This window comes from Desmodus rotundus, chromosome 3, assembly GCF_022682495.2.
Source record: "Desmodus rotundus isolate HL8 chromosome 3, HLdesRot8A.1, whole genome shotgun sequence".
Classification (NCBI taxonomy): domain Eukaryota; kingdom Metazoa; phylum Chordata; class Mammalia; order Chiroptera; family Phyllostomidae; genus Desmodus; species Desmodus rotundus.
The window spans coordinates 10,733,817-10,748,171 of record NC_071389.1 but is presented as its reverse complement, the minus strand read 5'-3'; the positions used below and the strand labels follow the sequence as shown (position 1 = coordinate 10,748,171).

The 14,355-nt window shown below is 54.3% G+C and overlaps 1 protein-coding gene across 3 annotated transcripts in view; it reads right to left on the bottom strand.

The window, feature by feature from the left end:
• Window positions 1-1,891: 1,891 nt before the first annotated feature.
• PAX7 (paired box 7) overlaps window positions 1,892-14,355 on the bottom strand; it is a 97,887-nt gene continuing 85,423 nt past the window's right edge. For all 3 annotated transcript variants that reach the window (XM_024554720.3, XM_024554721.3, XM_045191030.2), the window contains exons 8-9: window positions 12,768-13,014; window positions 1,892-5,827 (exon numbers count right to left, since the gene is read on the bottom strand). In XM_024554720.3, the coding sequence (XP_024410488.1) occupies window positions 5,712-5,827; window positions 12,768-13,014 (363 nt within the window). In that variant the 3' untranslated portion in view covers window positions 1,892-5,711. The remainder of the gene's footprint in view (window positions 5,828-12,767; window positions 13,015-14,355) is intronic.

Here is a 14,355-nt window from a genome sequence, read left to right as displayed (position 1 = left end):
TGCCCTGCGTGTCCCTCCTCACCTCAGTGGCTGCACTTATCTCCTCTCCCAGGAGCCTCTTCCCTTCACTAGGCAGTCCTGTGCAGGGAGAGGCTGTGAAACTCGCCCGCCCCGAGGTGCGTGTGAGCCATGGGGCGAGGAACAGCCTGCCATGTTATGTGGCAGGTTGTGACAACAGCTGACTGGCACACTGGCCTATCCAGGACCCATTCCTCTCCATTGCTTTAGACAGAGACACCTGGTCTTATTCCGGGCAGGTAGCATGCCTGGGAAGAAGGCTATGTTTCTCAGCTGTCCATGGATGTAAGCAAAGGTTTTTGAGAGGGACTCCTAGAAAATGTCCCTAAGTGGGGGGTCACAGAGCTCCAGGCAGGCCCCTGTAGGGCACGCTGGGACTGGGAGCTCCTTGGCCTCACGCGGAGTGGCCTTCCCAGCTCTGGTGTTGGACAGCTCTGAGTTGGCCGGGTGGTGCTCTCAGGGCTGCTCCAAGACCAGCCCTTGGCTCAGCTTCTTGTCGTGGTAACTTGGAAGATCCTTAGAGATCATCTAGCCTGCTTTTTAAAAATACACGGAATTAGGGCCTGAGACAGGGAGAAAACTGTCTCCCAACCCACAGCAAGTCACGTGCTGAGCTGAGAGTAGAACTTGACTAGTTTGTGACTCTCCTCCTGACTCTCCCGGTATCTTCCTCACTTCCTGAATGACAATTGCCTGGTTGGGGGTTGGGGGAGGGGTGGAGGGTGGAGTGTGGTTGGGAGCCCTGGTTCTGGAATGAGCTACCTGGATGGATTTCACATGGGGCTGGAACAGAGCTCATCGTGCTGCAGGGACTCTATCTGGCGAAAGGAGGATGCTGGGGCAGTCGGCCGACTGGTCTCAGACCCCGGGGTTCAGACTCAACCTCCCTTGTCTCTGCCCTTGAGAACCTGGCTGGGTTGGATGGACTGGGTCTGTAGGAACACCTTACTGATCCATCACGCACAGGTTCTCCCAACAACTCCTCCATCACGGCCCCTTCCTGTTCAGATCATCCAGGTAAACCAGTACCCTGGAATGACGTGGGGACCCTGGTTTAGAGCCAGGGGAGCCCAGATGGAGTAGCCGCTGCTGGTCCTGGCCCACGTGTCCTTCACTGGGCCAGTACCCCTGTCCTCTGACCGGTGTGAATGCTGCTGCCAAGGGCTCATTGCTGCACCTTTCGCTGGAGAGCGGGCCCCGGCCCTTCAGAGCCACTGTAACCAGAGATGCTTAGGCACATACGCCCTTTACCCATCCTCCCACATCCCCAGGACCGCCAACAGCCAATACTGTAGGACAGAAGGCCAGTTCCTGGAACTCAAGGTGAGACTCTGTGCTGAATTCACACCCGGAGCTCCCTGCAGTATTAGAATGAAGCAAGGCCCCAGTTAAAACTCCCTCCCTGCTTAGTCCCTTCCCCTGCCTTCTCTTGCTTCCTTCATTCCGTTCCTGGTTTCTCTTGAGGGCTCTCCCCCAGTAATTCGCCTGCCCAAGGGTCCTTACAGCAGGCTCTGCTTCTAAGGCAATATATAAGCTTCTGAGCTCCCTCCCACCCGCCAAATGTGTGTCCCAGGAGACAGCCACAGAAGGTACAAAGCGTAGCAGCAGGAATAGTTTGTCCTGGTGGAGAGAACTGAGGTGTTACCAGAGAGATGCTTCAGCAGCAGCATCCATTGATCAAATATTGATTAGGTAGCCACTGTGTGTCTAGCAGCTGCTTGGCACAGGGGGACCCGGTGGGGCGTGAGAGAAATGCACTGCCTAGCGGGGCCCTCTAAATTAGGTCGACTTACTTCTCCCCCACCCCGCAGACCCTTTTAGGGCAGACACACAATGGTGACTGAGTGAGTACACAGAACCTTGGAAATGCTTTTAATTTCTTTTAATGTATAACAGTTACGCCTGAGTTACAGAGGAAGCGCTTACAAGCAGGTAGTTAAAGCAAATGCCGATTTCTCTTTCTAGTCTACTACTCCATATAGCTGAATAAATTATGGTGCGATTATATTTAAACACACGCCCTCGAGCCCACACGCACACCCCACTCACACGCTCATGCACACATACACTTCCACGTGGAGGAAAACAGCGGTTGAGTCATACACAGAAGCAACCAAGTTGCAGGTACTAGGAAGAAGGAATGATCTAGAGTGCTATGTAGATATTTCCCGGGCAGGGGATTGGCCGTGGCTGAGGCGGCGGAGAAAGCATTCAATGCACGCTGTCTCTGAGCATTTCAAGATGGCGGCTGGAGAACCCCCATTTGGTCTTGGCTTGGTGCCTCTACAGGAGGGGAGGAGAGAAGACCTGTAGACCTCAAAAAGTGTCCAATAGGGAAGGGCACATTTGGGAGCTTGAGGAGAACATCATTCTGAGAGAGGCTCCAGAGTATGTCTTTTTGGGGGCAACTATGGAGTTTCACAACATTCCAGAATCCAAAGCTCCATGGACAAGATTGGATTTTGGTGGAGTGGTCAGGGTCTGGGACCTGACCTATTCTCAAGCCATGGTCAGACTGGACATCTGACCTTCTCATCTCTCTTCTGGGCCAACCTCTCTTCATTCTTCCCTTCTCTCTCATTCCCCTGTCTCTCTTCTCCTTCATGTTCCTCTAGCAAAAGAATGGCAAAGGTAAATCAAGTAAAAAAGAAAGAGTATAAAAGCATAGCTTGGTTCTTACACATCACTTTTTTTTTCTTTTCATAGCAAGAGAGAAATACCAAATGGAAAAAGACAAAAGCAATACAAATGAAAGAACCCAGCAGAACCTGGAATGTATAATCTGAAGCACACGGTATGCAGATACATCCCTACAGATGGTCCCTGGCACTAGCACGACACGCACGTGGGGGGCTTTCTTTCCTTGTTTAGCATATATATTTATATATATAAAAGTCAACTTCCTATAAACGAACAGCACATCACCACGTTTCCAACTAATGTACAGTGAGCTCAGAGGAAGGCCTGCCCGTAGGGAGAACCAACAGCTACTTGTGATCAGTTGGAGGGAACATCTCTTATTTTGCTACAGACTCTATTTACAGGGGTGGATGGGGGTCGTCGCTGGGCTGGCCCAGCCGCTGGGATTCAGGCCTCCTTTCTCAGGCTGCGGTCGACCCTCGAGAGTTCAGGGCCTCGTACCTCTCACCCAACACCATCTCTCTGGTGAGTTGTGTGTGAGCTGCCAACACAAGACCGACTTTTATAGGCTGAGTTGGCTAAACAAAGCAATGCCTGGGGTTTTAGGAGAAAACCTGTCTGGGTCAGGGTCTCTTTCTGAGGGGAGTGGGGGCCCCTGGGGGGATAAGTCCTATGTTTTAGCAAGATGGTGGCTTGGGAGAACTCCAGAGAGGTTGGGCATAATGAGAAATCATTTGGTTTATTCCCATTTCATCACAGGGGGCAGAGATTTGGATTGGTCCTTTCACTGGAATGTCACCTCCTGGGGGTAGAACCGAGCAGTTTTTATGTCACCTGACATCCCTTTGCGTGGGTAACAGGGTAGAGAGAGACTCAGGCGATTCCTGAGCCGGGCCTCCAGGAGGAAGATCGGCCATTCGAGGAATGTGCATGAAGATTGCAACTGATCTTAAGGAAAAGCCGTTTCTCGGCTGTGAGAGCTACGGAAGCATGGACTGGGTCACCAAGGGACAGCACAGTCTTCCTTTTGTCCAGAGCTTAAAGAGCCAAACGTCTCCTAAGATGGATGTTCGAGTTGAAACCTGGGCTGAATTTGATGGGCCACACACGTCTTGGGTGTCCACTGCTACCAGTCTGTTTGTCCCCAACTATTAATAGGTTCTTCTAAGCCAGAGATACGGGCCCCCCTGGCATGGTCCAGGATGGGTTTGATACGACTGAGTCTGAAGATGAGAAACGAGTGAGCATTATTCACAGAGGTGACATCCATGCAGGAAAGTGTCCCGGCTCCCAGTAGGGAGGAACTCAGCTCAACTCTCAAAGCCGCAGCCCAACCCTCTGGGAATGTCTTGTGGGCGGAGGGCAAAAGGTGTGGCTTGAGCAAAGAGGTGGCTTCACATGCCCAAATGGGGACAAGCAATTTGGTCCAGTCTTTGTGGATTCAGTGCTGTGTCTCCCGTCACAGTGCCTTTTACCCAGCAGCACTTGAGAAAGGTGATCCAAGTGTAGACTATAATGATGGCAATGGTGAAGATGAATCTAGTTTTGATAAACGGGAGGGTGGTGAAAAGTTCCAAGGGAGGCGTAGTCATGGGCTTGAATCATTCCCCAGAGGTCTCAACTCTACAGAAAAGGAGCCTGAGGAGGCCACTGGAGTGGCCGAGGAGGGTGGGTCCCTCTTCTCCAGACCTGTTGGCATTCCCCTCCACCCAGGGGGGCAGTTTGAAGGCTGACCACCTGTCCCTGCACAGCTGTGCTGCACCAGGAGACAGAGGCCTCTTGGCCAGGAGTGAATCAACACTGAAAGATGCCACTCTGGGTGGGACAGGGACATGTCCCCTTCCCCCAAATGCCAAGGGGAATCAGTGGTCTCATCTGTGGAGCAAGCAGTCCCTGCTGGCCCAAGAACCCTTCTCCAGAGCTCCGAGCTCCAAGGGAAGTTCTCCACACCCCCAGCAACTTGAAGGGACTCCTTGGCAGATGGAGGCTCCTTCCTAGAAGACTGAGCTTGCAGTGGTGGGCTGAGGTCTCTGCTGAGGCTTTGTGAGAAATCAAAGCTACACAGAGCTGAAGCCTCTGGCAACAAAGGGTCGCTGCCCATGAGCAGAGGGACGCCAGTTACAAACCCCCTTCTGAGCAGCCCTGTGCCTCTTCATTCATGGGTTCTCAAGAGTTGATCCCTTCCCCCTCTCATCTGATCCAGTGAATGTGAAAACTGAGGGTTTTGTGGGCTCCCCACACCGCACACGGGGTGGGCGAAATTGAAACTTGGGCTTCAGTATGAAAGCCAGCTGCTTCTGGATGCCTTATTGGGTCCTTGTACCTCGGGCCACCCTACTGGTGACAAGCCCTACCCCCACATGGCCCCACCCCCTGGTTACATCTCTTCCTGGTTTTCTCAGTCCCCCTGCCCCCGCTGGATTTCCCCCTCCACCCAATAGGGGTGTGTGGGGAGGGTCCTGAAGTCCTCAGAATTCCTGGGTGATTTCCCTGGGAAACCCCAGGGCTCGGTTCCCTCTCTGCTGGAGTCCCAGGGTCCAGAGGAGGAGTGGGCTGAGGTTCTGGCCCTGGGCCAGACACCCACCTGGAGGGACTGGCTCCCAGCACTTCCAGCTGGGAGTGGCCTGTGAGCTCCTCCCCCACCTCTGGCCAAGGTACCCACTGGAGTCCAAGGGCTCCAGGACCTCATCCCAAATACCATCCTCCTTTGGGTGCTCATGGTGCTCTATTTGGGGTGAGCTTCCATCCCTGTGCCTCAGACAGCACAGAGGCCGCGATAGCGTTTGACTGGGCAAGGCCTGTGGGCTGGCCAGAGACCCTCCTAGGGAGAAAGTACAGGGGCAGACTCCAAGGTGGGGGTCACTCCAGGTCTCCAGCCACAGATGAATGAGGGACTGGCTGCACACCTCCAGAGGGCTGGCTATGAGAAAGGAATGGGCTCCTTTCCTGGCCTCCTGGGACCCCCAGGGCCAGGAGGGGACTGAGGCTGGGAGGTTCAGGGATCAGTGAGGGCTGAGCTGGGACTTGGGTTGGGGCAAGTCGCCCCAGGGGCCCTAGTAGGCCTGGCCAGTTTCCACCGGCAGGAGTCCCAGCACCGCGGAGTGCTCCCCGAGCTTCATGCGACGCTGCGTGGAGAGGCTCACGTTTTTGGCCAGGTAATCAACAGCAGCTGGAAAGGAAAAAAAAATAAAGAAAACTCCTAGAAATTAAAGTTATTTTTCCTATTCTTCTATCTGTCCTATTTCTAGCCATCAAACCATCCACCCATGTACATATCCATCCATTTATCTATAGATCCCTCATCCATTCATTTATCCATCGGTTTGGTTTGTCCATCCATCCATCCATCCATCCATCTCTTCATAAAGCTCTTTCTTCTTACCTCTCTCTAATCATTCAGCAAATATTTACTTAACACTCTAATAATAATAATAATAATATAATAATAATTCTTATTCTGTAAGGAGGTCCAAAGGACACCCATGTTGTTGAGTGAAGAACTGGCCCCTCTCTCTGTGCATATATCCCATGGGGCCCAGGTAGTAACTAGGGCAAGGTCCTTCTGCCTTCTTTGGACCCTGAACCCAGCTCACGGAGGAAGCAAAGCAAGATCCCTTATCAAAACTCAAAGCTGCTTTGGTAGTTGAGCTGAGGGGTCCACACAGGGCAGGAGCCAGGGCCCTGATGTGCAGAAAGCTGAGACCATCAGCCTTGTCAATTCTGGTCACCCAGGGGAAAGGGATGGTGTGTGTGTGTGTGTGAGGGAGAACAGTGGAAATAAGAAACTTGGTGAGGTAGCAATGGGCATGAACATGAGTGTTCCCACACGAGCACGGATGTGGGTGAGTTGTGTGCACCTGCGTGAGCAGAAGAAATGTGGCAATGCTCGTGCATGTACAGGTAACTGTGTACAGGTGAGTTCCATCTAAGCCACACACAAGTGTCAGAGTGCGTGCGCCCAGGAATGACCACTGGGCCTGCATGTGCACGTTCTGTCCGGGCTGTGGCAATTGCACCTGCCTGAGGCTACGGCAGAAGTCAGCCCTGACCAAGTGATCGGACAGGCACGTGGCCAAGGCCTCCTGAGGCACGCAGATGCTGCTTCCCAAGCCAGAATTGCGGCTGTGGCCACTCCACCCCCTGGGATCTCTCAAATCCAGGGGCGAGAGGAAGATGGACAGAGAGTTGCACCAGGGATCACGAGGCTGAGCCCAACACTCGCTTTGTCACCTGCCCACTGAGGGACCCTGTGACACTCCACATGCCTTCCCGAAGCTGAGGGCTCCTGCCTAGGGTAGGTGGGTGGAGCCAGGAGGTGATGGGGAAGGCCAGAGGGCAAGGCCCAAGAACTGAGCTACAGGAAGCCATATTGTCTCGGGGTTCAAGTGACCTAGGTTCAGATCCTGTGCCTGACAACTTTGTGTGATTTTGAGTATCCCACGTCACCTACCCAAGCTTCAGTTTCCTTGTCTGTAAAATGGGGATAATAATAGCACCTAGGCTGAAGAGTTGTGGTGAGAATAAAATGGAAAAGTGCATATAAAGTGGTTGGTTAGCACTGTGCCTGGCACATAGTGAGCTTGGCAGACATGGACTGCTAATTTAATAATCAGACATGACCTTCGATGGGGCAAGAAGGAAAGTGAACAGGGCAATATGGAGTCCCAACTACCTCCTGTGCATGTGGCATTAGGTGAATCTCTTTGCCGTTCCAGACCCGTTTCCTTGCCTATCAATGGAAAGAACAAGTTCTGCCCTCCTCAAGGGCTGTTACGAGGATCAAGTAAGATGATGTGCTTTAAGGGGCTGAGCACAGAGGGCTGGCTCAGGGCATGGTCCCCTGGATTCCTAAAGAATGTGCAAATGTCCTGGGCTGAGCAGCTGGGTTGTGCCTGAGGTCACTCCGCCTTTAACTCCCAGCTGGTCTGGCAGAGGTGGTAGGGGTCAGGCCTGCCGTGCCTGGGTCTGCCCCTTACTCTGGGTGGGTGTGGGGGAATCTCCCGTCTCTGGGCACCCTGTTCCTCTGGCCACACTGTCTCTGCAGCTTGCAGACACCTTATCTGGGCTCTAGGGCCCGCCCAGTGGGGAGGAGTCTAATTTTCAGAGTCACAGTGGGAACAGGAGGAGGAGGAGCTAACATTTATGGAGAGCTTGCTCCTGTCCTCACAGTTTCCTGTGTCCTCTCACAACAGCTCTCTGAGGCTGGTAGTGTCGTCACCCCCACGTAACAGATGAGGAAACAGGGACCCTTCCCTGACAGACGGCATAATTTGAAGAATTCCGTGGCTCCTAAATTGCGGAGCCAGGATTCAAACCCAGGCGGTCTCACGTCAGCTCCTGACCACCCCCACGACGTCACCCAGCAGCCTCCCACAGTATAACCCCAGCACTAAGAGTGTACGGGGCACAGCCCAGATCCTGCCTCACTTTCCACTCCGGAAATGTAAGTGACTGCTCCAAGGACACATGGTCGAGTGTGGTGATGCTTCCCGAATCACCAAAGGCACCTCTCGCGCACGGGCCCGTACTATGGGCCAGGCGGACATGATCTCACTGAGTTCTTTCAAGAGCCCCAGGCTTTAGGTACGGCTGTCCGCATTTTACAGAGGTGGTCACCAAGGCACAGAAAAGATGTGCTGGCCCAGAGTCACGCACCGTATGTGAGATGGCAGAGCCTGAGTTTGTCCTTTTTGTACCACTGATCACTCTGTCCCTTCCTCTTTAGCTTCTCCCAGTTACCAGCCAAGACCCAGCACACAGTAGGAGCTTCCCCAGGCCCTGCCAAAGTGAGCAAGAAGCCAAACTTTACTGTCGACCCAGCCAACTCCAAGGGCACCCATAACGCCGCAGAGCCTGCCTCTCCCTGGGGCCCAGCCGGGGGTCGGGGAGGGCAGGGCTGTGGCATTTCTCATTACGGCCTCTGTCAGCGGCCCTCCCCGTCCCTCTGTCTCTCCGTGTCTCCCCTTCTCTGCCTCGCACCCACGCTTGGGCTCCAAACGTCTCAAATTAGATTAATCGGGAGTTGGCAGGAGATGCGGCCGTGATGCCAACCAGTAAACAAATCTCAGCCGTCAGCATCCTGTCAGCTCACGGCCCCAGAGGAGGACCCTTCCAGACACCAGTTCTTATTAGAGTTGTCAGATCTATTAAAATTCTTTTCACACTTCTGCGTTCTATCAGCCCCGTCATTAGTGCGGCCCTGGCCTCTGGGAACACCAGGGCCATATTAATCTGCCGTGTGCCCTGTCCCTGTCCCCCTACCCCGACCCCCTCCGGGGACAGGAGAGCAAGACAGACGGATGGACAGTAGCTGGGGGCAGGAGAGGAGGGTGTGGCGGTATCCCCGAGCCCGGGGAGAGGGCGTGCGCTCTGCCCTTTAAGGGTCTGGCCTGTGTGTGCATGCCATGCACACCTGAAGGCCAGGCCCTCCGGGGCGGGGCCATAGGTGGGGCCGTGGATGCTCAGGTGCACATAACGGTGTGACCTCGGGTGAACAACCTCTCTGGGGTCCCATTTCCTCATCAGTCCACTGGGAATGACTATGCAGGATGGCCGTGAGGATGGGGTGCCAGGCCCACCGTAGATGCTCAATAAACGGCCATTTCTCCTTCCTTCACACACACGTTTTTGTATCTTTATACCTCAAAGCCATGCATGTACACGCATTCACGGACACTCACATAGGAGTTAATCTCTGGGGTGTGCTCCGTGCAGTGTAGGTGGGTGTGAAGCTGTGAGTGCTGGTCTGCACACAATGGGTCTGGGTGTGTACCTTTACTAGGTAGGTGTCTTACACAAGTTTGCGGTTTGGCCAAAGAGACCTGGGTTTGAAGTTGGAAGACCTGGAGCCCCCTATTCACCTGCTGTGTGACCTTGGGGAAGTTCCTAGCCTCTCTGAGCCTTAGCTTGTGTGTCTGTAACCTGAGGACAAATAACACCTGCCTTGGGTGGGGTTTTGAGAATCAATGAAATGAGGAGCGTGCGTTTCACTCAGTGCCTACTTGGCTAGAACTCACACTGTGGGGACAGGACTGCACAGGACAGATGCAAGCAGGTGGCAGGTGGGACTGGACGCACACAGGCAGTTCAGGACTTTTGCCTGTGGGCTGTGGGAGCCCAGTCACAGGGGCATTCAGTCGGGAGGTCAGTGGGAACACAGTGCATCCCTCTGTGGTCCCAGGATGTCAAAGGTGAGGGAGATGCTACAATGAAAAATTTTGAGAAGACAGTCTAATCCCTGGGTCCCCATTTCACAGATGGCAAAACTGAGGCTCAGAGAAGCAGGGTACCTTGCCCACTCTCAGGGTACAAGAGGGGCAGACTTCCTCAGGCCCCTCTTAGCCCAACCCTGGAGCCTCTGTGGGGTGGGGTCTTGTGCTCACTCCCTCTGGGGTGGGCTGGAGAAAGTGCTCTGAGTCAGGAGGAGGAGCCAGGGGAGTAGGGGTGGAGCTAGAGGGGAGTGGGAGTGGGGTGGTGGGGAGGAGGAAATGCTCTTGCCAGCTTCTAGGAGCACCAGGGAGCAAACACTCCTTCTCGACTCCTGGGCCCTTTCCCCTTTGATCCCCCTCCCTCACCACCCCTGTGCTGACTCGGGGTTAATTTTATTTCCGAGCTGGGCAGGCGCCCCTGGAGTCGGGCACGGGGCTCCGGGTGTGACTAACGCCTGCCCCAGGCCGGGGCTCTAAACTCTTTATCAAGAGCACATGTGTCCGGCTCTGAGCCCGGGCGTGTGGCTGAGGCAGCGGTCGCCCTCGGCTCCCTGTAAACACGCCCATGTGCACGGATGCACCCTACTCTCAAACGTGCATGTACCCATGTTATTGTACCTCCACACTTGCTCCCCATGCGCACACATCCACACACAGTTGTACACACAGACAACACTGCGTGTCCAAGCCTGGATGCACAGCCATACATAGGAGCACACAGCCACACCTATGCAGACACTCATGCGCGCACACACCCATATGTACACACGGCACATGTCATGCATGCGTCCACACACCCTCCTAATACAGACACTCAAGCATGTGCACATACACGTACACACCGTTACACATGCTTGCACACTCACACCCCACACCTTTATTATGCACGTCCACACAATAACACACACACCACATATCAATCACACAGGTGAACACACAGACACGGCCACGTGCACACACCTGAATGTACATGTAAACACACATGTATTGTTATAGTCACACACACTTACACAACCAAATGTGTGCATGCATGTTCACATAAAAGCCCACATGCATATCATATACACACAGTATGCTAATTTAAACTCGCATGTATGTGACTAGTCATGTGCACATATACCGCATGTGCCGCTCACGTTCACCCCACATACACATACTCACCTACGCACAAGAATGTGTGCACTAACCCTTGTGTGATGGAATACTCACAAATACACACACAGACACACACAAATTCTAACACAATTTCACATATTCACACTCACACATATACAGGTGTGCACATATATCATATTCAAACGTGCATGTACAGGAGGGAGCCCTGGACACAGCTGGGACGTGGAGGCCAGCACAGCTGGCCCTCATTTAGCCGTGGAGGCCAAGGTCATATGAGGAGGAGTGGGCTGGTGTGGGGAACAGGAAGCAGAGGTCGGCAAGGCCAGGCCGGGGCTGTGGCGAGTGCTGGGCGGGGTGCGTGTGAGGATGGCCTTGGGCTGGGAGGTCTCACCCTCTCGCCGCACACCCTTCTGATTAGTTTGACACCAGCAGGTGAGGCCTTTGCCAGGAGGTGGGGCAGGAGGAGCAGCCAGTGACCTTGGTGACCTGTGCCCCCTTGGCCTGCCCTGCTGCTGCCCCAGCCAGCAGCTGGGAGCTGGGGCTGGGCTGCCTTCTGAGCTTTTGGTCTGAGGGTTTGCACCCCCACCTCCAGGCGAAGTGCCAAGGGGACAGCGACTGGGCTGGGCACATAAGCCCTGCTCAAGATTTTGGGAAACCAAGGTTGAGACAAGGGTAGAGGACAGAGCTCCAAATACAGAAGTGCCCCATGGCCGGGGGACAGAAAGGGGCAGGGTCCCTAATGCCACACTGTCCCGCACAGCGGCTGCCAGCCACGGTGGCTCTGGAGCACCTGACAGGTGACCAGTGAGACTGAGGAGCCAAATTTTACATTTTGATATCATTTTACCTAATTTAAATTAAAAAACTCAAATTCAGTTTAATTTAGTGGGCGGGAAACTTTTCAGTATCTTTGGAACAACTTGGGTATGTAAACCCACAGCTTCCTCAGCTGTGGATTTTATGAAGGGTTAACACAGATCGAGCATTTCCAATGAACACTTTGTGTCTGAACGAAAACAGGATGCATTTCAAAGAGGCAGAATGAAGAAATGAATGTAACATATCTCATTAATAATTTTATATGGATTGTATGTCAAAATGATTGCCTTTTAGAATGTGTTGAATAAAGTATGTTAGTAAAAATAATTTTGTTGTTTCTTCTCACGTTTTAAAATACGGCTTCTTAGCCCTGGCTGGGCGGCTCAGTTAGTTAAGAGTGTCGTGCTGTACACCAAAGGGTTGTGGGTTCGACTCCTGATCAGGGCACATATCTAGATTGCGGGTTCGATCCCCAGTCCGGGTACACACAGGAAGGTGATCCATTGATGTTTCTCTCTTGCATCCATGGTTCTCTCTCTCCCTCTCTATCAATAAACATATCCTTGGGTGAGGAATAAATAAAATCCAATAGGGCTCCTTGGAAGTTTTAAATGCCATTTGCGGCTCCTATTATGCAGGGGTGAGCGAAAGTAGGTTTATCGTTGTGAGTGACATTCTTTTGAGTTAATGAAGCTACTATAAGAATCGTAACCTGTGTGTCTTCCCATGCGAACAACTGTAAACCCACAGTTGCCCAGCCCCGTGTGCCTAAGGGACAGCTTTCCTCTGTGGCGGCGACTGCAGGGGTCCAGCTCAGTATCATCCCAGAATGGCCGTTCCTCCTTTCTGCACCTCCACATCCTCATCTGTGAGATGGGAAGCCCCCAGCCCAACACCCCCTTATAGCTCTCTATGAATAAGCAGGGGGCGGGGTGGGGAGGGGGAGGCCGGGCGCCGGACACTCACTCTGGCCGTACTGGCCGTACTGGTAGCCAGCCACGGGGTCCACGCTGTAGCCGGTGGTGCTGTAGGTGGGTGGGCAGTAGGACTGGGAGGTGGGCAGGCTGTCCCCCGGCTTGATGGAGTCCGCCCGCTGGCTGCAGCTGGCCGAGATGGAGGGGGCCGAGTCCAGGCCACCATGCAGCGGGGAGATGGAGAAGTCGGCCTGCGGCTGGGGCGGCACGGCGCTGGGGTTGCTCAGAATGCTCATCACCTGTGGGGAGAGATCATCCGCGTAGGCTGAGCGGCAGGGGTGGGCATGTGAAGGACCCCAAAGATGCAAGCACTGCATGGACGACACCTGGCTGGCTTTGGACAGGCCATTGCTGGAGTCTGTCTCTGGAGGCCCCTGCAGTATCGCGATCTTCGGGTGACCTGTCTGCTTGCCCTTGTGGGTAAGAGAGTCAGTGGTTTCTCCTGGTTAGGTCCTGACCCATGGAGGCTTCCTCCGCTGTGAGCTCTGGGGGGAGGCGGGGCCTGTTCACCTCTCCAGCCCCAGGCCCGACTGGATGAATGAATGAATGCCTAAGTGCATGAAGGCATGAATGAGCAATCTAGCTAATTATGTCTCTCTTATCAGACAGGGAGCTTCCCTAGGACAGGGACTGTGCCTCCCCCACCAGACCGGGATGCCCCATTTTCCAGCACAAAGGTTAGAGCAGGACTTGGGTCTGTCCAGCTTCACTCTCCGCACCCTGTGCTAGGCCTGCTATGCTTCTGGCCTTGGCCAAGACCTGGTGCCCTCCTGGGAATGTACAACACCCATGTACATGGCCAGTCTGTCTAGTAGCCTCCCCGGAGCCTTTCTCTGATTCTGGCAGCTGCCAGATGTCTGCGACCATCACCCACCTCCTTGAGTGGCCTGGTTCAGCAAACGGAAACTCACTGTCAGAGCTGGCAACTCGGACCGGCAGGGTGAGGCTCGTCTCTGGAAACTGCTAGAGAACCTGGTGTTGGTTCACTGGTGTGCTCACTCATTCACTCAGCAAACATGCATTGACGGTGCCTAGACACCAGACCTGAGGCGGGGCCCTGGGACTTCAGAGGACAAAGAGCCATGGTCACGGCCCTCAGCTCAGGGAGTGTTTGGGCCTGGGGCAGGGGGCCACCTAGCAACAGATGATCAGGGTACGGAGTGATGAGGGTTGTCACAGAGGCAGCTCAGGGGCCAGTGTGAGCCCAGAGGAGGGCCCCCAGCCAGCCAGGTGGTCCACCTGGAGGAGGTGACACCTGCTGTCCAGCTCTCCTGAAGAGACAGTGGGGAGAGAGGGGCAGGCAGCAGGATTCCCGGCGGAGTGAGAGAGCACGGTGCCCTAGTCAGTCCAGGGGCGAGGGGGGAGAGGGAGACTTTTGTGCATCTAACCTGCAGGGCTCAGGCCCCTGGTAACCTTCTGGTGATGCCACCCCCTGTGCGAGGGAGGCCCCGGTGCCCGGTGGGGCCAGGCTTGCTGACAGTCTGCTCAACGCCAAGCTGAAGTATCATGCCACTATCTGTGCTGGGCACACGACTGTGCCCTCTGACTCCTGGCCTCACCACCCACCTCCCGGGACACAG